The 25180-nt window shown below is 37.6% G+C and overlaps 1 protein-coding gene across 5 annotated transcripts in view; it reads right to left on the bottom strand.

The window, feature by feature from the left end:
* Window positions 1–8024: 8024 nt before the first annotated feature.
* Window positions 8025–25180, bottom strand: part of pparg (peroxisome proliferator-activated receptor gamma) — a 35977-nt gene continuing 18821 nt past the window's right edge. For 3 of the 5 annotated variants that reach the window (XM_067586931.1, XM_067586930.1, XM_067586933.1), the window contains 8 exons: window positions 23997–24293; window positions 23443–23612; window positions 20471–20609; window positions 14790–14989; window positions 10669–10786; window positions 10324–10517; window positions 9942–10185; window positions 8025–8922 (listed from right to left, as the gene is read on the bottom strand). In XM_067586931.1, the coding sequence (XP_067443032.1) occupies window positions 8675–8922; window positions 9942–10185; window positions 10324–10517; window positions 10669–10786; window positions 14790–14989; window positions 20471–20609; window positions 23443–23612; window positions 23997–24288 (1605 nt within the window). In that variant the 5' untranslated portion in view covers window positions 24289–24293 and the 3' untranslated portion in view covers window positions 8025–8674. The remainder of the gene's footprint in view (window positions 8923–9941; window positions 10186–10323; window positions 10518–10668; window positions 10787–14789; window positions 14990–20470; window positions 20610–23442; window positions 23613–23996; window positions 24294–25180) is intronic. The other 2 variants (XM_067586932.1, XM_067586934.1) reach the window with 1 other exon arrangement.

Genomic DNA, 25180 nt, shown 5'->3' with positions numbered 1-25180 from the left:
ACTATACCTCTGGAATTAGACACATCAACACTGACTGTCCCATGAGAGATATAATTTCTGATTAGTTGATTGTCCACCTTGAGGCGTCGGCTGCTTGTGAAGGACACGATGGATAACTGCTGCTGCTCTGATTCCTTCACAATTAAACCTGATATACACAATCAAAAGCTGAGATATGGTTTGTTTTCTCTAATTAATAAGTCCAGATATAGCATTGCGGGAATATGACTAATATTGTGTTTGTTAAGACGAAGCATGACACAGAAATGCTCTGCAAGACAAACTGGAAAGTCTGCACACACCATAACTTTTGCAGAAAAGATTACTTAATGCACGTTCGTTTCAGGCCAAGCCCTTCCTCAGTGTGCTTGTTACATAGACTGATTAGTTAACAAGATACATCTGGCCTTACCATTCATAGGACCAAGGAAATTCACAGTTTCACAAGGACATAAACAATCAATACACAGTTTCCCTGCGAGTATTTACAAAGAACAAGGAGCAGAAATGCTGTGGCAAAAAACAAGATGCTACTATATTTTTTCCTGTGTTCACTGAGAATCAGTCAACATTTGTAGCACAAACTCAGTGACACACAGACTCTTTGCAATGTAATCAGGAACTTTGACAACATTTGTGACCATGGCATTCTGCATTTGCCTGTTTCTATCATTTTCAGTAAACACCACAGTTTTTTCTTTTATTTACAAGATACTTCTTTCAAAAGTCATGATACAATGTTATGATAGATGCAAAAGTGTATGTTCAAAAGACACTTGAACCTTACCTGTGCAAAAACAATGATTTATAAGCATGGCATTAGCCAGAATACAGATTCTTAAAGAATTGGAAAGCAACTTTTTGTTTCCAAATATGGTGACATGAACTGATTTTGTTACGCACATGGAAAATTGATTTAATAACTTGAAATTTCAGACCAAATAGACCAATTCCTTGGATTGTTTGTGTAGGTCTGCACACTAAAGAGCTTGGAAATACAAAAAAAACAGCATTGATAAACAAATTTATAGTTTTTTATTGTACTTTCCAGTTTTTCTTTTGTCATATGTCGATTCAGTCACAACATGAAGACAACAGACACATTTCATGACAGAGTCCAGCTTTAACTTGACTTATTCATTAATCTGTTAAGCCAGGAGGCCATGGGAAGGAATTGGGCTGGTCTGTTTACCGTATCACCTCCCTGACCTCGCCTCCCTCATAGTCCTGACAGCTACGTTATTGTTATTGGCCTCTATTGTTTCTCTCCCTCTTTGTGTCAACCAGCTGAAACAATACAACAGCCACTGATGTGCTGCAACTCCTCCAAATCAATGCATGTTGACGCACAATCTGTAATAATTAGATAGATGTGTTCTGTAGATATTCACTCCTCCGAGCTGATTGTGATCCATCTTTAACTTGAACCTCTGCCCTGAAATAATTAACAATAAAGGGCTGATCTGCTGTGTTGATATCAGTTGATGTTTGTTTTGGTTTTTTCCTCCGAATCAGCAACTGTAAAGAGGATTTACAGTCAAGATGTGACCACAGTGCAATACAGTGTGGTTTGGTTTGGCACTAGCAGAGGAAAACTCCCCTGCTGTGAGGCTCAGTAGTTGTTTCCAGCCTGCAGAGGGAGATATTACTTTATATATATGTATAGATATAACTTTACTGAACACCAGAAGTTTCAATCAGTATCACTATTAGTGTAAGTTAAAGTTTGGTCTGGCAGAAAGGATTGATATACTGATTTAAATCAAAGTATATTATAATTTGATTGGCTCAGTAGTCGTCGTTAAAGTTTGTGTTTGCACTATAAGCTTCTTGTTCTGGCTCAGCCCAAATCTCCATCAGGGTAAAACACCCGTTATCCATCAGTATTCATCCTGATGAAAATCTCATTTGATGAATTTGAGCCACTGGACTTCAAAAATGGCCTTGACCTCTTCTATTTTTTTTATGACTGTCTGTTTGTTGGGTCACCAACTGAAGCTTCTCATGGGGGCACACTGCGATCCCCCCTGAGGATGTGCTGCTTGGGTAAAACTAGGCCAAAAGGGACCCGGGTCACTCTGAACCACTGAAAGGCCTAATTTTCATTTCAGCCACATAGAGCAGCATTTTGAATGATGATAGCCAGTCAAACTGTAGGGAAATAAATGACGCTCTTTTTCCTTTAGAGCCCAGATCTAGTAATAGTATGCCCTGGATGTTGTCTACGCTGTCGACTTAAGAGAGACTAAGTTTCTTTTGTCTTATCAGGCAGCATCAGGCTCCACCATCAGAAATTTAAGACAGTTTTAGCCATATTTGAACCATTCTTCATTGAGTCTGTTCTATTTCTGCAGCTTTGCGACCAATGATCCTATAGATCTTTTTGAGAAAGGGTTTAATAACTCTCTCTTGCACTTTCTTGCAGAGAGTTACACAAGAGGATCAGTACCACGTGTTTTTATGTTTGTCCTCCTAAATATGGGTCTGGAACCCCTAGATAATAAAGATAAATAAATTCTGAATCAGCTTATGTTTTATGGTGCTTTCAGTCATTATGGTCTTACTCTCTGGAATTCTGCTACAGCAGTGTCTTCTTTTAAAAGCAAACTAATGGGTAAAACTTTTATTTTAGAATCAGTATTATTATAATTATCATTATTCCTTTTTTAATAATGATAATAATACCTTCTTATTCCCTTTTTCTTATCATAGCCTATCTTATCTTATGTTATGTTTTTATGTAATACCCTCTTATCTTGTATGCTCTTATCTTATGTGCTTATCTTATATGTTTTAAAGCACATTGAGTCTACACCTGTCATATAAAATGTGCTATATAAATAAACTTGACTTAGCTTAGCTTAGCATAAATATTGGAAATGGGGAAAATCAGCACGCAGTGTTAATTTAGAGCTTTTAGAGGTGCTGGAAAGCTGATTTTGTTACTTTTGGACAGAGCCGAGCAACTTTTTACCTCATGTTCAGTCGTTATGCTAAGCTAATAGTCTAGAGGCTGTAGCTGTATATTAAACTGGCACATATGGTATCAATCTCCGTAAGAAAACAAAAAGGGGGAGTCCCCAGAATGCAGGACGAATCCTTTAAAATGAAAGAAGATCGCATAAATTCTCTTTCAAAGATTTCATCACAATCTGTGGCTTGTCCAACCAATTCAGCTTCATAATGACTTGCTCCTTTTTTAAAAATTCCAAATAATGTGTGTTTTTGATCTAATCTTTTCTTTTTAAGCTAACTTAGTACATCATTTGTGCTCCTTGTAGGAGCATCAGGAAAAAAGCTAAATGCTTTCGCAAAACGTTCACAGTGATGTTAAAAATATAAAAAATGTTTTACTCTGTCAATACACAGCAAATTTAAGGGGAAAAAAATACAGAGACTTTCACTTGATCAAACAAAACAAGAAGGATGAACAGTAAGTTTCCTTCATTCTTGTCATATGAAAGAACAGTCAGGTGACATTTCATCATCACATTGCATTAACTTTCCATTCAAGTGTCAATAAATTGTGTTTGGCTTGCGAATGGGTGAATCACATGGAAGAAATCCACCTGACAAAGATAATGCGATGTTGTGTAAAGGTGAAAATGCACCCTGTCAAAATCGAAGAAACACATTATCTGAAAAATGTTGATGGGTGGAGGACCAGTGACGTTTGAAAGATCATGTGGGTATTTCTTCATGTTGCATCAGAATGTTTTTTTATTTTCATGCATACGTGTACTTTCATATACTGTCCTCATGTTCTCATGTTGGGCTACATCAAATCAATGATGTGAGCTGGCACTGTCATATAATCTTTACTTATTTTATTTGTTTATTTATCAGGGACATCACGCATAAATTAATGTCAACATGATGCAAATGTATCAGCTCATTTTCATCTTCAGTTCCTGTGAAGGTTGATGTTACACATAAAAAGAAACAAACAAGAAACCAAAACAAAACAAAACAAAAAAAACAGACTAAATAATATTAAAGCACATTTAAAAGGACTGAAACCTTGTAAACGACTATACAGAACAGACACATACAAGCACATACATCTTTATAACAACCAACAAGACCAAAAATCACAAAGAACCAAAAAAACTATAATCTTACAAACAAATCCTGTCTATATATATGTGTATGGGTATGTATATATATATATATATATATATGCATATGAAATAAAGTTAATTATTGGGATTAAACTGAGTATCTACAATATTTTTATGACTTGAAGCCTAAAATTTGAATAAAACAAAGTAAAAAAATCTTTAGGTGTAGTTTGGATTCGATAATATAAAGCTGAGGAACATCAGAAGTTGTGAAATGTAGGTTCACAAAAAGAATTTCAGGCCAATGCATAGAGCTCCTAATAGACTTTACTTCATGCCATAGGATTGATGATGATGAAGGACTAAAGAAAATAAGAAAAAAAACTATGAAAACAAAACACACATATTCAGCCTTTAAAAATCTCACTCAGTAATAAATATTAATAATAACCCATAAAAACTGCAACTTAAAACTTGCTGTTGAAATACTGAAATAAAGCTGATGCAGTCAGCTATAATAAACCCTGTTTTATTACATTATACAACTTAATACATGTTTTTACAACACGGATAGGATGTTACGCTCTCTTTATAATTTAAGTATCTACAATATTTCTACTACTGAGAGTCTAACCTATTTTCCTGCAGAGCTCACAAGAACATAAGGTGCCTTAATATAAATTCCTGCAGTGTTTTCTATAAAAACACCAGATTAAAAAAAGCTTTTTCTTGAGAGTTATATCTGTCCTACAGTGGCAGGTGTATAGCTTCAGAAACAAGGCTTGTTCGAGGCCACACATAGACACAGGTATCACACACTGGTGGGAGTAAAATTCCCCTCTGATATTAAAACAAAAGGGAGTAAAAAAGAAAAGCTGCTGTTTCTTAAGGAACTCGAGCAAAAACAAAACTTCCTTGTATAAATCACACAAACGCTATCTTTGGACTTGGCTCTGCGGACAGACAACAGCAGAAATATACTTCTGAAAATTATTTGGCAGATTAGCTCAGGAATCTTGGCAGGGTTTGGTCAGCAGAGACCGGCCGTAACAAAGTAAGGATATGCTGACTCGACATAAAGAACACATTTAATTACCATCATCATCAACCGTCCAAGAGGACCATCCGGCCCCGAGCCAGAAAACCCCCCCATCATCTGCCAGCTCAAGGGCTTATTTTTAGGGGCCAAACTTCTCCTTTAAACTGCTGCTTTCTCACGTCCTCCCAGCTTTTCTCTCAGCATGTCCTCACTTATTGCTGCCTTTCCCCTTGTCTCATCATTTCGCCTTTTCACTACTCTCGCATATCTCTTATTCCTGATTGGATCTTTTTGTTTCCACCATTTTTTGCTTGTCATTTATCGCTACACAGATAGAAAGATAAAGACAAAGATACCCATCACTCTGTGGCAACAGAAAGTCTCCAGTTTCGTAATATCTTAATTCTTACACATTTTAAGATCTGATGACATGTTTCTGATGAATCATATGAGAAGTTGAAATGGGTATACTGTGTCATTTGGGGGTGTAGACACTCTTTCAGGAAGCAGCCCCATGTGGCCCAATGCCACGAAAGGGTAAGATAAATTTAAATATTTAAATCAAGATAACTTGTGAAAACAAAACAAACAAAAAAGAGCAACTGTGATTGATGGTTTAAATGTGGTAAAATCTTTTTTTTTTTTTTTTTGGTATTAACAACCGATTACATGACTGAATACGAAAGGTGTTACTCATAGTAACAAACCAACCAGAATTATCACATGACTCTGCAGTCGCTCTCAGCTCTAGAGGAGCTTTATAGCTTCTTTCACCTCATTGTTTTAGTGCTGTGCGCTACCTGCCCAGCACAGCACACAGATGAAGTCAGCATCTATAGCAGCTAAAGAGCCAGATATTCCCCCTAGCAGTTGGTGGAGAGCAAAACAGAGCTAAAAGGACTGACTGCAGAATATATAAATAGGCAACTGGTAGCTAAAATCAACAAGGATACATTCACAGTTTTTCAAGTCTGTCTTAAAACAACAGTCAGATGCCCATATGAACACTGCAACAGGTTTTACTTGCTGTAATCGTTCCTCCTGTTCATACTGGCCATTTGAAGATACCTTCCTAACATGCTTTCACTGTGAGTGATCGGGGACAAAATCCACAGCCCTCATTCTGTGCATAAGTTTATTCAACAGTTTATCTGAAGCTTTTTTGAGGCTTCAGGCGTCTAAATTGGTGAAATCAAATGGATATCTTCCAAAATTAGAGTTGTTTTAGTATGAAATTCCCTATTGAGCTGCAGGGGAAGGATATTAACATAAAGAGAGACCACCGCAATTTTTTGGAAAATATCCACTTGATTTGACTCATTTGGACGGCCGACACCGCATATTAGCTTCAAATAAACTTTTTAATTCATTTGTGCGCAGAAGGAGGCTTGTGGATTTTGGCCACCGTCACTTACATTGAAAGTGCATTAGGAAGGAATCTTTTAATGGCCAGTATGAACAGGATGAATGATTACAGCGAGCAAAACCTCTTTCAATGTTCATTTGGGGATCAGTATTTAGTTTTAAGACAGACTTAGAAAATGTATATATATATTTAACTGTGATTTTCAATTCGTTGTTTGTTCTATATGTAGGCTACTTGTTAGGACAATATATGTTCATCTCATATGTTTGAGATGTATAATGACCCTGGTCAATGTTTTTGCTATTTACTAATAGTAACTGGCAATAATGGACACAGGTACATTTTATGGTCTAAAGGGGTGAAAGGAAATTCATCGTCACACAAATAAGGTGTTTTTAATGTGACTCGTAGGTCTGATGGCTTCTACTGACTCAAATCCAATTTCCACTGATTCTACAATTTGTAAAATTTAATCCCAATGGTTGATTTTATTGACTGTAAATTCCCCATATGAAGGTATGCATCGACTGTGAGTGCAAAAAGAGAAATGCGCTTGTGTTATGCATGCTTGTAACTTGGTAAAAAGCCACAGAACGGGAAAACTCTGTGTAAATGAACCTATGTGATGTGTTGAGGTGGCCTGATGTCTCAGTGGGATAAAGTGTGATGTCCTTGGTTTAACTCTGACTCTGCAGTTGTAGCACGTGATCCCCCCGCTATCTCACTTTTTCAGGTCTCTCTTTACACTGATCCGTCTAAAAGAAGGGATAAAAGATGACGGACCCCCACCTCAAAGAAGAAAAAAAATAATAATCAAGCACCATGTCAAAAAAAGTTTGAACTCTTAAAAATAAAACCCAACTCCCTGCTTGCTGATCAAATTTATATCCACAGATCTTGGTCTTCCGGCACAGTTCAGCAGAGTTCAGATGTTGCAATTCTTCCAACAGGGTGTGTGTGTGTTTGGTAAGAGACACCGAGGACAGCTGATGTAATGGCTGTAAAACTAATTTCCAAGAGTTTGGGTGACTGGAATGCTTAAGAGGAAGCATTATTTGAAAATGGCTTTTAATGGCACATGTGCATGCACGCATCAAAAAACGAGACAGATTTCAAATAAAAAGTTAGAAAATATTTTTATTTACAACAAATTTCTCTCCCCCCCACATTTATCCAGTCCCTTTGTCTGTGTAACACCCCCCTCCCCCTCCCCCGCAAAAAAATACATCTGATTGATCAGACACATTGGACACTTTGCATAGATACAAAATAATTTCATAGTAAAAATTATAACTCAACTTCTTTTTCAGGATTTGAAATAAAACAACTAAGGCTGTAGAATGAACACATATTATACATTATATATGTATAATACATATAATGTTTTTAAACGGCATATCTTAGGCACAATATGGCGTATACGGTTTACACACAGAGCAAACATTATCATGGGAATGTGCTTCTTCTTGGCTTCACACTTTCTCACAGTTTCATCAGGTGTCTGAAGCTAAAATATGTTACAGGCAATAATCTGATTTCTGTCTTTGGATAAAGCTGATTAAAAAGAGATAGCACCATCACCCTGATGCCAAAACAGAAAAAGACTGTTTGTGCATGTCTGTGTGTATGTGAGCGCTCATGCATTTGTGTGTGTGTTCAGAGGTATTGAAGCACATAAACTCTGCTGCCTATGACGGTTGTAACGCAACATGTAGATAAGCTGCACATGAACAACACATACTGTACTTTGTGACACATGGTGTAAAATATTCACAGTGTGAAACAGACTGAGCTGAGCATTCATAATTTTTTTGCTTGCCAATCAGAAAGTCCCCCCAGCCTTTCAGTTTGAGACGCTCGTTCTGATTGGTGCAAAATGGGATAGTTTCATATTTAAGTTGGCAGTCTACTCATAACAAAATGTCCAGGCTCAGCAGTGGCTAAATGACTGTGCACCGCAAGTTATTCACATGCTGCTGTCTAGACAAGATCTAACAGATTCTGTCTTTCTTTCCTTGATTTCTCTTTTCCTGTTCTTCCCCATCTCTTTCTCAATTTCAGTCAGTCAGCCTGTCTGGCCGCCTCCCTTTTTACAACACACCAGCAGCACAAGGGCTTCATCTTTTCATTTCACAACTCATGATTCTTAAAATAATGTCTCTTTCATTTTTTCTTTTGTCTACTTGTCCTTTTCTCTTCCAGCAAATTCTAATACAAGTCCTTCATGATCTCCTGCAGCAGTGGGTGTAAGCACATGTCCACCTCAGTTTTCTTCAGCAGCTGGATGAGGTGGACATGGTCGGTGACGATCTGTCGCAGGTCGGTCATTTTCTGGAGCAGCTTGGCGAACAGCTGCAGAGAGTCCGGGTGGCTGAGCTTCAGCTGCAGCTCCAACGAATGGAGCACCGTCTCCTGAAGCTGCTCGATGGGCTTCACGTTCAGAAGGCCTGGACGGTCTGGATGGGTGACAGAGACAGGGAAGATAAATCAGTGACATTTCTGGGACATTTTCTGAATTTAAAATAAAAATGAGAGGTGCAAATAAAACATCAAAGATCTCTTAGGTCAACATTCCTTCTGGTTGACAATCTCTCGATTTAAGCTGTCTCTGAATGCGACGCCTACCTGCATTATTGCTTTTTAGAAAAAGCTACTTCTCTTCATCTCCAGCTTTTATCTCAATCGTTTAGGTTAATAATTGACTTAAATGTCTGATTTAAATCATCAGGGTCCAAGGCTTGACTTTTATCAAGCAGTCATGTGCTGAAGCAGCATTAGGCCAAATAGTTTGGATCTGCTCAGAAATGTCAGGAGATCTTTTGTTCCCCAGAAATGTAGTGTTAACTTGACCCAAAAGCCATTGGAATGATTTCTTTGATTCCTCCCCCTCCTGATCATAAATAATGTCAAAAACCATCAAAGTTGAGTGATTTTCAGTCATTCAAGTTGTTGTCTGTGAAACCTCTCCTTTTCTTTTTTTCCTGATCCAACTGTATAAAAATCTGTCAACAACACATCACTTTTGCAGTTATTGAATCTCGTTACAGATGATATACTTGCTGTTTATTGTTCCCGCATGAAATGATGATGAAATGATTCATTCACCTTTAGTTCTGCTTCATTACTTTTCCAATAGCATCTCATGCCTCCAAGGAAACTGATAAATGGGTCAAGGTTGGCCAAAGATAGCGTGTAAAATGATATCTCAGGTTGTTAACAGGAGCCACTTTACAACCCTTCATATTCTCTGTGAACATTTCTGCTAGAATTCATATTTCTATTATAACTGCACAATCTGAGAAATCATGAAATGATCAAAAAATGACATTAATGTCTTAGAGTAACTTATTTTAAGATATTATATATCATACCTACAACACTAAAAGCAAGTAAAGACTTTAAGGCTAATAAGTGTACTCAGAGATTACTACGACCTATGAAATCTACAACATGCCCTAAAAAAACGAACACTCACCCCCGCTGAGGATAATGACAGCCAGAAACAGCGCCATGTCGCTGTCGTCCAGCTCCAGAGTGTTGAACTTGACGGAGAACTCAAACTTCGGTTCCATCATCTGGCAGAAAGGTTTCCTGAGACTCTTGAGGAACTCCCGCGTCATGAAGATCTGTCCGTAGGAGATCAGGGTCCCGTCTTTGTTCATCAGAGGCGACATCATGATGATTAAGACCTCAATCACACCGTACTTCAGCAAAGTTACCTGGGAAATGGTGAAGTAACGGTTTTATAGTCATAAAACCCTCTAAACATTATCATCAGTCAACAACAAAATTGTTTGCAAGAGACTGGAGTGAATGATGTGGATTATGTGGACGAATGCACAGCCGAAGCATCTCACCTGATCATTGAGATCCAGATTGATGAATCCTGGGATGCTCTTGGCGAATTCTGTCACTTCTCTCACAGCTTCGGCCGAGCGTGACTGACAGCTTTGGAAGAAACGCAGCTCCACAGCATCTGTTGGCCCCTGATCGCCGATGCTTGTCATTCCCATGATCCCATACTCCGACCCTGGGTGAGCTGCTGTGATTCCTGCCATGAACGATATATGAATAGAAACATTTTTTTACGTCCCAAACCAGCAATGTTTAAAATATCTTGAGACTATATTTATTAATGAATAGAAAATGATTAGGAAAAGAAAATGATACAAAAACAGATTTTGATATTTGGTACTACTGACCTCCATGTCCAAGTGTAAGGGCGGAGGTCTGCTGCTGGTGCTCCTGGATGGGTATCTGCCTGCAATTAATGAACTGCTCCCCTTCCATTAGAGACTTCATGTCATGGATGACAAACGGCTGGAGGCGGAGAGGAAAGAATATATGTAAGAGGAAAGTTTTGTGCGAATATGAAAGAGCAGGTAGAGACGAGACAAAGCAACAGAAAGGAAAAAAGGCGAAAAAAAAATAAAGAAACACTTTCAGCTTCTCATACTGCAGGTCTTCTGAGGACATAGGGGCTGCAGATGTAATCACATACTGTCTATGCACTTTGGTCATGGCTCATTCATCAGAACTGCAAAAGCAAACACAGCACATCTCATATGTCTGATGGGCAAAGCAAATAAATCTTAGCTGCAGGCTGAGGCAGACAAAAACATCATTTCCAGGTAAATGAAGCTTAACTGAGTTAAAGTCGCGCTTACTGTTTGGTAAAACAAGACATGCACTAGCCTGACAGATGAATTGCACCATTCTTACACTTCAATCTTGCTTTCCATAGTGGGAAAATGAATAATGGGACATCACACAGCAGGTTATTCCATTGAAAAAGGCTTTGATGTGAACAATCAATTCCTACCGTGTGTGAGGAAATTAAACAGATTGCAGCTGGTAGAAATGTGTCGTCTTTTATGCTATTTTATTTTTTTATAAATATATTTTAACCTGGGCAGTCCAAAAACGCATTTGAATTAAAGGCTCCATGAAACGGAAGTTAGAGCATCTTTAGCTTCTGTACTGTGATTTCCCAGTGAAACAGAATATTTGAACGGTGTACAGTTACAAGAGGGATTTAAATCAAATCCTTTGCATTTGATTGGACCGCTAAAAGTGGGCGGGCTTTGAGTTTGGCGTGATACATGGAGCTAAAGGAAGAGAAAAGATGGATTTTGATGTAAAAATACTCTATTATTGGTTTTTGACATAAATATAGAGATAAATGAACAATTAACACAAGGACACAGGATTAAAATTTGAGAAATGTATTTTTCATTTCATGGGGCCTTTAAAGTTGCACTTGTATTTGCTGCAACAGCCTTTCTTGGTGACCAGCAGTCTGTGGCTGATGTTAGCCAATGGTAGCGAACTATAGATAGATGTTGCCGTATAACAGACATTACTGACCCCTTCTCTACTTGTGCTATTGTTACGCCACGTTTTAGCATTTGTCATTATTCATAATTACTCACAATAAAAGTGGCCGTTGTTCAGCAAAAGTTATATAGACTAACGTTAACTAATATGTGTGCATATAATGTGTGATAAAACAGAAAATCAAAGCAAAACAGAAGTCAAATTTTCATGTTCTTGTTTCAAATTGCATCAGAAAAACACAAAATCACGGAAGTCAGAGGATACCTTTCCACTACTTTGGTATCTGGAAAAGGCTGTCTGCCAATTGTGAGGTATTTTGGGCTTGTTTATCTAAAGAGATGAAAATCAATATACAGGCTGCAGGTTGAGTTTGTGTTTTAAAGTAAAATGGCCATTCCACAAAAACATCACAGTCATCCCCTTCGACTGTCAAATTCATTGTACACAAGCATAATCTTGCTTGTGCTCTCTGTCTATTTTTACGATTTAAAACATGTAATTATTTTGGTTAAGAATTGTAAAAAGCGTTGTCTTCTTTTAACTCTACTGGTGTGTCACAAATGCTGACGGAGTTCAAGTTGAAAGCTGATTACACATCAACTGGTATCAAGGCCGTGCACGTTAAAATATGTAAATATTCCACTAAAGCTAAAATCATTGACTCCCAATTTGTTTCAGGAGGTTTGCTGTGGTTTAGTAAATAACCCGGGACTCCCTCAAACAAACAGACGATTCTGTGCCATTTAGCTGCTATCACTGTGATGAACGGTCATAACAAGCAGGAAAAAGAGATGCAAAGGAGCCTTGAACTCTTTTGACTTAACAGGAAGAAGCTACAGAAAAGAGAAACAAAAAGCAGACGCTTCTTCTACAGCTGGTCCTCATTAATAAAGGCAATAACAATAATAATAATAATAATAATAATGAAAAGAAGAAGAAGTTTAGGTCATACTTTATTCTTGAGGGCAACAATTGTGAGTAGTACATTTGGGTTCATTAACACCCCCAATTCCATTGTTTACTGTTCGCAATTTAAATGAACATATTTCTATATTTTATTAAAATAGCTTTTTAGTTGCTTGATTGGTTCAATTTCTATTAAAAGTTTCAAAAGCTACTGATTCTGACCATTTCTAATAATTAATTGATTTGACTTCATGACAGTTTACTTGATTGGATCAGTTGTTTAGTAAAACAGATTAATCTGAATCAGAGGTTTGATAAGGTTGAACTGATGAGGTTTACTTGATCAGGTTTTACTTTAAGAATGAGTTATCAAAACATATTCAACATATTTGCAAAGATGATATTTTTCATATGATATTGAAAGTTATATATGCTGACTTGTGTTTGCCAACAATGCTCCATAAAAGGTACTGGAGCAAGTTTTGCATTAATCCTGCAGATTTTAAATATACATATGGGTTTTATATCCATTTTTATTATTTTTTAACCATCAAACTGTGGATCATTACAGAATATTCACTGCAGTTTTCTGTCTGCAACTTGATTTTGACATGAAATGAATTTCCTGATCGGGTCTCTTGAATATAAAGGTTCAACATCGTAAAAGTACAAAGACACAGAAATGGATGATATTGGATATTTTCCTGCAGCCCACTCGCATAAATTACCAACTGTCTGAATAAGTTAGTTTGAAGTTTTGAGTAGGAATGTTGAAGCTGAATCAAACTGCAGAGAAGCTACGTTATCCTGTTGCATAGCTTGACCACTGTAATCTGAGATGTTTTATAACAGTCAAGACATGTAGAAACCAGTTGTTCCACTTTTCCTGTTAGAGCAGCAATAATAGTCTGAAAGGACCTCATGTGAACTAAGCATGTGAAGACAATACTGGTAAAAGTTTTAGCAAAGACAGCAAGTCAAACAATTTAAAATCAGAGGAGCTGTTTGTTTCATTTCAACTCAAGGCTGCAAATGGAAGCAAATTGTGGCCATTGTATTTGTGATATAATGTTTTTGTAAGTGAAGATACAAAGAAATTTTTCATGGACAAGTAGGTTTGTATTTCCAATATGAAATTCAGGTTGGAATATGCGATCCAGTCTATTTGCTTAAAATGGATTACTGTACATGTCCTTGCCTTTGTTGCTTGTGATATTTCCCAGAGTGGAATTAATAAATAAACTACCAAACATGTGGGTCAAACTTGCACTGTGTGTCTCATTCATAGTGGAGAAGAAGATGGTCCATCAGCTCATATTAGAGCAGGATGAAGATATAAATGCCGATGACATGATAACTGCAACCAAATGCAAGCAACTTATCAAAGATATGCAGTCACCATATTACATTCACTGCTGAGTGAACATCGGGTTCAACTGTTTATTATTATCATTATTAAAGCACATTTTTCTCTCAGAGAATCTATTTTATATTTATTAATTGACTGAATTGACTTATTAATTGATTTTAATTGTGTGAACCTGATCAACCACACCCATCATATCTCCATTTCCATTTCTACAACACCAACAGGCCAATTCCTTGTAAGTGCAAATCTACTTGGCAATAAACTTGATTCTGTTCCTGATTTGTGTGATTAAGAGACATACTTCAGCTATAAAGCGCACCTAAGATTATAGACAATCTGAGATTCAAACACACAGTTCCTGGAGCAGAATATGCCTGAAATGCTGACATGAAAAAATAACTGAACACTCAACATCTTGGAAGAAATGACATTCTCTGGTCTAAAATCATCTGTTGCTATTTTTATCTGTGCAGTATTCTGCAGAATTTGCTATATTTTAATAGGGAATCACCACCAAAAAAGGAAAACGTTGCCTTGGCCCTAAAATATTACAAAAGAATCTTGTTCATGTGGTAAATGTTCCTTATTCAGATATCCCGTTGAAAATTAATTAATAGGTTTTCGCCTATGGATGCAAGATGCTCCCCTAGTATAAATAGAAATAAATAAAAATAAGGAAGAATTAAAAAAATGCAAGGCAGTGCTGCTCACCGCGTTGTCTCCAGTCTTCCCAGAGAGGATGGCCCTGGCCTTGGCCTTGGTGAGGGGGAAGTATTTCAGATAGGCCTCGTACAGATGCCGTGCCAGAGCCCTCAGATCTGCTGCCTCCGGGTGCATGTGCTCCATGTCAGACGAGAACTCGGCCAGCAGCTTCTCTTTCTCCGCCTGGGGCATTCGGCCAAAACGAATGGCTGGGAAAGGAAACAGACAGATAGAAACATGCATTAGTACACAAATAAACACACATACAAGAAGAGGCAGGCAGATATATACAGTAAGAACATGCAGACAGACAAACAAAAGCAAGAATAATCACACAGATAAACAGAATCTTGTATTTCCGTGTGCTACACATTTTGCAAAAAAAGTCGAGCTCCTTTAAGCTGCAAGTTTTTCTAAATGAGTCAATGTAGTAATTGATTTTTGGGTGATACATCATATAAAACATGCAGATCTACTTTCTTCTCAAGTGATCTACCGCTAGCAGCAGTGTCTGTGGTGTGTATATATTTACAACATCATCAACCACAAATCACCTCGTAGTTCTCCTCCTGAAATAACACAATTTCCTCTTAAATATTGTGCTATTATGATGTTAAACCAATGAACTTAATAAGAAGTAACAAAACAGGCACTGATATATTCTACGTGTTCCTATCCTGACCTCTAACTGGTGAAGTTGTTGCTGAACTTTTCCATTCTGGTGTTAGTTTAGTCAGTTTCTATTGCACAGCTGTTTGGCTATGGGGCTTTTTTCCTATCTTTATTCAAGAGCGTGGTCTTTCAATCTGAGAACATGATTTATTGATTTCATGTTGAGATTTTGTAATTCTTTCCCTCAAAACCCTGCCCTCGCACTCAAATAGCCTCTGCTTGCACGCAGATTTTCTCTGCTTCTGCTCAAACTGTGTGCTTGCACTCAGATGTACTGTTGCTTGCACAGATTTCCTGCTCGCCAGCTTCAGCCCTTCTCCTCGCAACGCAGGCTGCTTCTGTGCACTCGTGAAAAGTCTGCATCCAGATTTCTGCTCTGCTCTCAGATTTTTTGTGCAATAACCCTGTCAAAATTCCCCAACCAATAAAAGGCCAGGTGTAGTGTTGACCAATGAAATGACCCGTGCATCCTTGCGGGGGCGTTTGTTTTATTTCTCGGAGCGTCCCGTACGGACAGTTACTCTTTAACTGGGTTCATCCACTCCCGCCCTCCAGGGCTTTATTAAATGTACTTCCCTTGTATTTCTTGTACAACTTTTGAAATAAAAGGACAGGCTATTTTTGGACTTTCTTAACTCATCTTTTTACAATGACAGCATTAAGTAATAACTGTCCTGATGTCACTACATTAAACATAGTTTTGATATTCATACACAAAGACATTTTAAAGAATGGAAATCCTGCCAAGATTGTTCCAAGAAATTTGAATTTCTGAATTATAAGATATTCCATTTCTCTGAAAATCTTACAGAGCTGCGCAGTCAATGTTCAGACACCTATGAGTCACACAACTCAGTGAGTGAAATGGAAAAACCACTAGTGACAACATATACAGTAACAAGTCTGATTTTATGAGGTGTGTCTTGTGAAGTAATTGCAGAATGTATTTCCCTTTGTCTGTCTATGTTACAGCTCAATGCAAAACCTGAAAAACTATCTCATATGTTTTAAATCTCCGAGTACGGAGTTTCTTCTTCGCCTGTTTCTGCAGGATTAATTGCATTGTGCATAAACAAATAAACAACAAAAGAGCCAGTTCTGATTTCTGTTTTTCCCCCAAAGGTTTCGGTGTCTAAGATGCCCAGAGATTAAAGAGATCTTTAATCTATTTTGTGGTGTTTTGCAGCCGTATTTCCTCGATATCCTTTTCTAACATTTTAGGCAAATTCCAGATGATCATTTGCCAAATTTACTGATGCTGTTTGAAATGTCATTGTATTCATAAGCTTACATTGTATCAATGTATTTTTTTTAACTGCATGTGCACTGGTTTTACCTTTTCTATTTCGCTGTATCTATATGCTGATTGTAAATATTGGTATGCTGCTTTTTCAAAAGTGGATATAACCTATATACCCACAGTAAATACAATTTTTGCCGATGAATTTCACAAGTTATAAATATTTCATTTAAGTGGCATTTTACTTGACAATGGTCAAATTGTAGTCTAAATCTAATACTGAATGTGGTGAAAATGTTCTTTGTAATGCGAATGAAATTCGACACTGAGTTGTGAAATGGTTAAACCCTTCTCTTTCTGTCAGTGGAAGTCATTAATAATCCCTCCATTCAGGCCTGCACTCTGCATTTACTTCAGAATTTATGATTGTGTAATGCTGACTGTGTGATGAATGCACACCTTAAGCAAATGAATACAAACTAAAGTGGCTCAACCACCAACTGGGCAACAAGCCCACAGTGGTGACACAGTAGTTTGGAGAAATCAGTTGAGGTCTATGTACTCTGAGATGTCAATTATTGATCAAATAAAAACCTGCACAGAGCAGATTTACAAAGCACTGACTGTCCCTCGTGAAATAACAGTAAAGTGATATGAGGGAAAGTGGTAGAGATAAAGTGGCAGATAAAGAGGAGTAAGAAAACTAAATATGGTAGATGCTAATAACAGGCATAGCTGAGCATAATGATGTTTTGTTTAAATTAAGGTAGAGTCTGTCAGTTGAAAAACAGGGCGTGGAGAAAAATTTAGCCTTCAGTTTCAATGACTTTATATGAGAGATTGACAGTGCTCACCCTCATTTAGGGCTTTGAGCTTCAAAACTGCATTATACAATATGTGTGCATAGCAAAAGAAAACAAAAAATAGAGAGAAAAAAGTAAACAAAGTTAAATATCTCAAATGTTAAGTTGAAACTCAAACTCTAGCTTGTTTATTCATTACAGTGCTAACATTACACTGCACCCACACAGCTGTTTCTGATTATTTATCTGATTATACTCCTTCTTAGTAGTGCAATTACACAACAGTCTGCAGATATTTGCATGTGTGACTGAAATGTTTAAGAATGTGTTTCCTGTGTCAGTGTGACCATCTTTGACAGACTTACAGGTCATAGTTGACCTTTGCTGTGTATTTGGAAATGAAGATGTCATTATTCTAACAGTGTGCCATCACCCTGTTTTGCACCATATTACACTAGCAGACTACAAAGTGCAGCTTTGCTCTCATACACTGTTTACCGTTCATGCTGACTCTGCTCAATATTTATTTATTTGGACTTGTGACATCACATCCTTTTTCAGTGCAGAGATGGAAGCACTTTTGTTGGATGGAAAGTTAAAGTAACCAGATCTTTAGACTCAAATTATGTGGCACTGTGCTGAACATTTTCAAGAGATTCAGGTTCATACATCAAAAGAGTGAAAGCAGTAAGCTGTCCCACCCTAACAGGTGCAACGAAACTAACAGGAGAGTCAGGGAGATGTCAGTCAAGCACGAACTGTACACACCCACACAGTCAAGAAGTCCATGCTGGGACTCACCTGCAGAGGTGGTGTCAGCGCTTGATATGAAAACGGCTACCGCTGTGCCAGTTGATGCGCCCCAGTGGCCAACAAAGGCTAACAAAAGAGAAGCTGGCTACAGCTGAACAGTGATGGATGAGGGCAGATGTTTCTTCAGAGAAAGATATCTCTCACTGATCAAACTAAATTGTTTTGGTAAAATGTCCGAGTAGAATAGAGAATTTATGTCAATATAATCGTGTTAAAAGTTCGAATAAATGAACAACATAACCACTACATGGTGCGATAACCGTATATTTGTTTCAGATCTAACAAAAACTCTCACTGCTTGTGAATCTACACAGAAACAGCAGTAGAAACACAAGTAAACTGCATTTGGACTGAGAGCACAATTGATCTGCCTACAGGCGGCTGAGTGTGGGAGGTTTCAGCAGTTCCTGACAGCCTTTAAGGGCTTCTAACCTGTACAAGTGAAAACTCCTGTGTAGGTGTAGCATGACTGTGTAGGGGTTTGTAGATGTGGATTTGCTCATTTCATTTTATTTTGCATTTGTGTTTTAAATAATCTAAAATTGAAACTACAAACATATTTTTCTAAAATCAAAGTTAATATATTAACAATGTGTGCACAACAGGTTTTGTGTAATCGCTGAAAAAAATGTAATTGCAATTGCTTGTAAATTGTAGGCTGATAATGTAACATAATGATGTCCTGTATCTTTAACATTATTCTCTTTTTATTATGCGTGCTTATAAAATAGTTCAAGAACTGTTTTGTTTTTACTTTTATTACTTTTAATTTGACTGTGAAACATCTGACTAGGGATGAAAAACAGCCTTTTGGCTAACACATTTACAACAATCAGTTGCAATATTTAACTGAATTTCTAGAAAACTGGCAGAAGAAAATGCAATGTAATGCATGTTTCCATCCATCTCTGTTATGTGAATATTAGAAATTAGAGTCGTAGAGATAAACAGTTACTGGCACTAATTCTTCAGTCCCATGTCATTAAACCACTGCAGAAAAAAAGGGTGCCACGAGATGACGTAATTAAAAGAATGCCTCAAACGAAAGAAAGCAATTTCGAAAACATGATGGAAATATGGTACTTATTTTTGTTTCATGTCTCATGTCATGCGTTCTAATTTGAGGAATGTTACAGTCTCATCATTGGTCCACTTAGATCTGATGACTTCTTCTGCAGCTGTTTACATCTCTTCAGGGAGCTTGAGAAACCTTGCAGTCATTGCATGTTACTGCAATTTCTTTTTATCTATACAACTTTTTTTTTTAGCATTTCCAGCATTTCCACTCATAATGCGCAAATTGCACAACTGTGCATAAAAAAAAAGTTGAGTCAGTGACTCACTCTTTCAGCTTGAAAGCAGCACAAGCAACAGAGAGTTACAAATCATCAACACAGGTACTGCTTTTTGTTGTTTTGAGCCTTGGGAGGCCTAATATAGACAGCCACAAAGGCAGGCACATGAGGGTGGGGTGGGGTTTAAAGTTGGCCTTGGACCGCAATTTAACCTTTGAATTGTGCTGTTGGGGTGACAGGTACATTGAAGGGGTGATGGGAACTGAAAATGATCCGAGGGTTGTGATAAGACAGTGGTGTACGATGCTGCATGTATGACCACAACACCTCAAACACCCAATTGGCAGCAGTGTGGTGAAGACGTATCTGCAAAAGGCACTGGAGCCACAAAAAGGAACCTATCTTGTAACCTACATCTGCTTATTTACTGTGAAAATAAGGCAGATGACCGCCCACCTAGCGCTGGGTTCTGCTTGAGGTGTTAGATGTTAAAGGGGAGTTTTTCCTTGCCGCCATCACCAAGTGCTTGCTGATGGGGGAATTGTTGGGTCTCTGTAAATTTAAGACTACGGTCTAAACCTGCTCTATGTGAAAAGTGCCCTGAGATGATTTTGTTGTGATCTGGTGCTATATAAATAAAACTGAATCGAATTGAAAAATAAACAGAGGGTTTATACCTGCCTAAAGAACATACACGCTTCTGTTATTGTCGTGTCGTTTAGCTGTTTCTGGCCTTACTGTAAATGTTTTTTCATACTGAAATGTATCTTTGCTAAAAAAATAAGCATGTATGATAAGGACATCATACATGCTGTGATTGCCCACTGATTATTATAAAAGGTGTGATGACAGTATCAACTATCTTACCGTTGTGTGACATGCCAACATTGAGGCACTTCTGGAAGCGACAGTATTGGCATTTGTTCCGAGACTTCTTGTGAATGCGACAGTGAAGATCACAGTGATCGTACACCAACTTTAACCTGATTGTGCGTCTGAAGAAACCCTACGAAAGAGAAAGACAGACAATTACTTACAGGAATTGTCACCAGACATCTGTTGTTTTTCTTTTTACCTTTGCTCTACACTGCCACTTCTAAGTATTCTACTTATAGATTTCTTCAGCAGTCTTCCTGCAGGAAATATGCATTTATTTATATTAATGTAACTCTTTTCTTTGAGAAAATAAAATGATTGAGACAGTGCGTGTATTGGATTGGCAAATAAAAGTATGGTCAGACACAAAGTTAAGACACACATCTTGCGAAGACTAGCAAGTACTGTATGCGCCTTGTAAGTACAGGAAATATCTATATCTTTGTTATAGTTTAGAAAAGAGAGGACAAGGTGGAAGATTACACGAAAGAGAAAGTACATATCACTAATCATTTTAGTTTTTGCATTTTCTATTAATAATTTATATTCTGATTCAAGTTACTTTTTGGTGGAGCAGCACAAAATGTCTATTGATTGACAGACGCAGAGTAGACACCTGATTCTTTCTAATCTGTGAGGAAATCAATCACATTGTCCACAAGTGCATTTAAAAGCAGATGGCGTTTTAGCACTCTGATGTTTTCAACCTTGGGACTAAAGGAAGACTTGTGCTTATCTCAGCTATTAGCTATGCAGCCATGGTCAAACTCCCCACACACACTCCTACACCCAGTCACAAGTTTGTTGATTACTGCAGTGTTTGTCTATGATGAATAAGAAAGCTAATGGAAAGAAAAAATGAACATAATAAATGAGACACAAAAAGAAAAACTTAACTCTTTTCCCAAAGTGAAAAAAATCCACATCTGCACAATATAAGTGGAAGCTGGTGTGTTTGGCATCTTCATTCCTTCAATCCACAGATGTTCGTTTTTAATCGTAGGTTATTTAAAGGACAAGGAAGTTAAAGGGGGGGTCAAGACTCCACCTCAATAAAGAATGTTTTCTGTTTTAAAACAATTAAGTGTTTGCCTGCTTGGCTGACCCCCTCTTCTGGTGAGTCTCCCCTGGGACTCAAGAAGAACAATGACTACAGTACCTTACGTTCATTCAGCCTCTGAAGGTACAGTATAATTTAGACTAATACCTTTTGTTCCTGCAATATGTAGATGAGGTGAACAAAATGTACTATAAAATTTAGTCAACACCCAAACTAGAGAACTAGCAAACTCAACAATGGAGGTCTACTGTGTGGTGCAGTGGAATTAACTTTGTCAGGCAAGTTAGTGACATCAATTCTTTGTTGGTTTTGGCCTTTTAATGTTGACGATTGAAAAAAACAACCTAAAACAATATTACCATACATATCCTGTATTAAGGCAGTATTTAGGTCTGAAGGTCTATTGTACTGTATTGCATTGAGTTACATCATACAGATGTTTCCATTTTTTTGGTCACTCAGTGTGTATCAAAGTTTTATTCTAAAATGTTGTCTAAAAACAAGTTTCATATCTCAAGTTTGTTTAATTACAGGTGACTTTTAGCAAAATTAAAAAAAAAAAAAAGTTCTTTGGGTGATGTGTTAAATTGAATGGTCATTTATAAAATCTATAGATGAATGCTATAGTAAAAATAATATAAGACTATATTATAAAAGGTGTCAGAGTATTCACAAGGTAGATGTATGTTTATTGTAATAAAAAGCCATTTAATCTAACAAAATGTACCATATTCTATTGAAAGTCTATTACAGGCTTAGGGTAATCTTTTTTTTACACTGTAGAGACTTGATGGAACACAACATGTCAAGCAGCTTTATATAGATATTTGTTAGAAATCATTTAGACATGAAAATTTCTTGGAACAACAGGCAAGGTATTGCTGCTGTTTCATTTCTTTGGAGGACAATGTCAAAAAATGGAAACATGTGTGAAACTTCCCCCGCACTCTATTAGTTATTTATACTCTATACAGATAGACAGAGTTTGAGGGGCTGGCTGTATGTCTGTATGAGCACAAGCCTCTGTTGAGTGGAAAATGTATGGGGTTTGTGGTTAAAGTGACAGACATCAAAAAGATGAAAAATTGCACACTTCTCTCCATCCATTATAGAATTAGTTATTCCACCAACATGTTTCAACTAAGAGTGACACATTGTGACAGAAAAAGGAAGACTGGCAGAAAAACAAAACCTTGTGATTCGTTGTAGAAATCGTTACACCCATTGTCATTTCCTGACATGACTCGAAGGTGGCACGGCAGTGACTTTTTTTTCTTGATCTTGAGCATTACTATTTTAGAGCAGCGACCAATTTAGTTTCCACTACTGTGTGCTGTAATTAAAGCCACAGTATGTGTCTCTAAAATGACTGGTAGCCAGACCATTTATAAACGAAAAAGAAAACAGAAATTTTTTTTTAAAAATTCCGTACAAACTCGTGAAAACTGAACAACAGTATGAAAACAAAACACTGCTGGATGGAATCCACTCAAGCCAAAACAAAACAAAACGACCCTTTTAATTTGAATAAACTTTCAAGCTTGAGATGTCTGAAGCCCTACAAAGCAGAAGGCAGTCTGCACAGTGTGATGAGCTGAAGTAATTAAATTAATCTGAAACTATTTTGATTATTGAATAATTGTTAAAGCCATTTCTTAAACAAAAATTCAAAACATTCTGCTTTTTTTGTCTAATGTGATAGTTAACTGAATATCTTTGGGGTCTTTTTCACAATTTTATAACATTTTATAGACTAAATGATTAATCAATTAATGTAGAAAATAATCAGCAGATTAATCGATAATGAAAATAATCATTAGTTGCAACACTAGTCACTAGTAATATAATCCAGGGGTTTAAACATCTTTTTTTTTCAATTTTTACTAATATCTTTCAGTCCTACCTTACAGCCCTCACAGGCATGGACGCCATAATGAAACCCAGAGGCTTTATCTCCACACACACGACACTCAATGTTTAGCGACGATGCCGTTGATGTATCATCCTGGAGCTTGGAGAAAACAGGACTGTCAGCATACTGTGGTGGTGACTGCGGCTCCAGCTTGATTGAATCTGACAGAAAAACAGATCATCAGGCAAGTAAGACACCAAGTAGGCAGACAAACAGAAAGTTAAAGTTATTACATAATTTAAAAAAAACCAAAAACACCTATTATATCCATTAAACTATGTAATATCAAACTAACCACTCTTCTAAGATTTTCAGCAGACGTATGAATAAATATCTTAAATACCCCGACAGTAAGCCTGCAGCCTTTTCACAAAGACACTTCCTTATGTGAGTTCTTGCTCTGCTTCAAAGAAGTTGCAAATAAATCAATTTCCACCTCCTACAAGCCAATTTTGCTGATAAGCGTTTGTTTGCATTTAATCAGGAATAACAAAGAAACAATATAACAAGTTTTAGCTCTGGTTACACCCATCACAAAGACTTACTGTGCGTGTCTAGCTCTGCCCTGTAGCTGTGCATGCTTGTGTAGTCCATGTTGGTCAGGTGGTCTTCACTCTGTGGTGGACTGGAGTCATAGGCCACACCGACGGAGATGGCAGATACCAGCGAGGGAGACATGGTGGAAGGGATGGAGGAGGAGGAGGAGATGGAGGCGTAGTCTAATGTGGACAAATGCTTCATGTCGAGGGAGTGGGAGCTGTCGTCCAGCTCTGACAGATCCACGGCGCTCAGACTGAAACTGACAGGCCAGGCTAGGAGCTGCTGGGTGTCCACCATGTCTACTGTGCAGAGAGATGAAGCAGTGACGCGTTAGCTGATGCAATACCCTTTGTTGACTGCATGTGGCCTTGTTAAAATAAAACAACACTACAAGAATCAGCAATAGAGAGGAGGGGAGAGAGAGGAAAGGGAGAATGAGAGGGAGGAAGATAAGAGAAGGAGAGCGGAGGAAAAGCAGAGGAAGAGATGACCATGAAAATATATGTAGACAAACCCACATGCAGCAATGTACGTTGTGTTAATGACTTATGTTTGTCTGTTGAGAAAAGCCCAAAACATAAACAATGCGTACACACATACACACACTCCCATAATAACGCCATGATGAGTATCCATCCGGTTCGTTCCTGTAGTCTGTCTGTTATCTAGTAAACAGGGAGGCAGATTGTGTCACAGGGAGAACAAGACGAACTCTGGCACTGAGGAACGTCTCTTATGCTCATAACACCATCTTCCTCTGTTGCTGTTTGGGTGGCTCACTGTGTGATTGCCCAACCAAAGGACACACAAAGCAGCACTGTTTGAGCCTCAGTCTGTCTGAGGCCAGGGATGTACGATTCTAGCTTTTGGAGTGGAACAGACTGCACCTTCTGAGTGCCAAAATGTGTTACTGATTAGTAATGATGGACTGGGTTGGTGCTGAAAACTGCTGTAACATTCTGATATTTGCTATCTGCTTTTTATTTATATTTCCTGGAAAGAAAATATCTATTTTGGTTTGTATTTTGGTCAGCATTATTAAAGCATAAGGCTGACGATAATAAATATTTTGTTAGTCTGTCTCTCAATACTGTCTGACTTCCCTGCCCTTTCTGTGGCTTTTTGCCCTCAGCCCATTTGTTCATACTGTGAAAGTGAAAGCCAGTGACAGTTTATGCAGGTTAAGTTG

This window comes from Thunnus thynnus, chromosome 4, assembly GCF_963924715.1.
Source record: "Thunnus thynnus chromosome 4, fThuThy2.1, whole genome shotgun sequence".
NCBI classification, from domain to species: domain Eukaryota; kingdom Metazoa; phylum Chordata; class Actinopteri; order Scombriformes; family Scombridae; genus Thunnus; species Thunnus thynnus.
The sequence above is the reverse complement of the archived record's forward strand: the minus strand, read 5'-3'. Positions and strand labels throughout refer to the sequence as shown.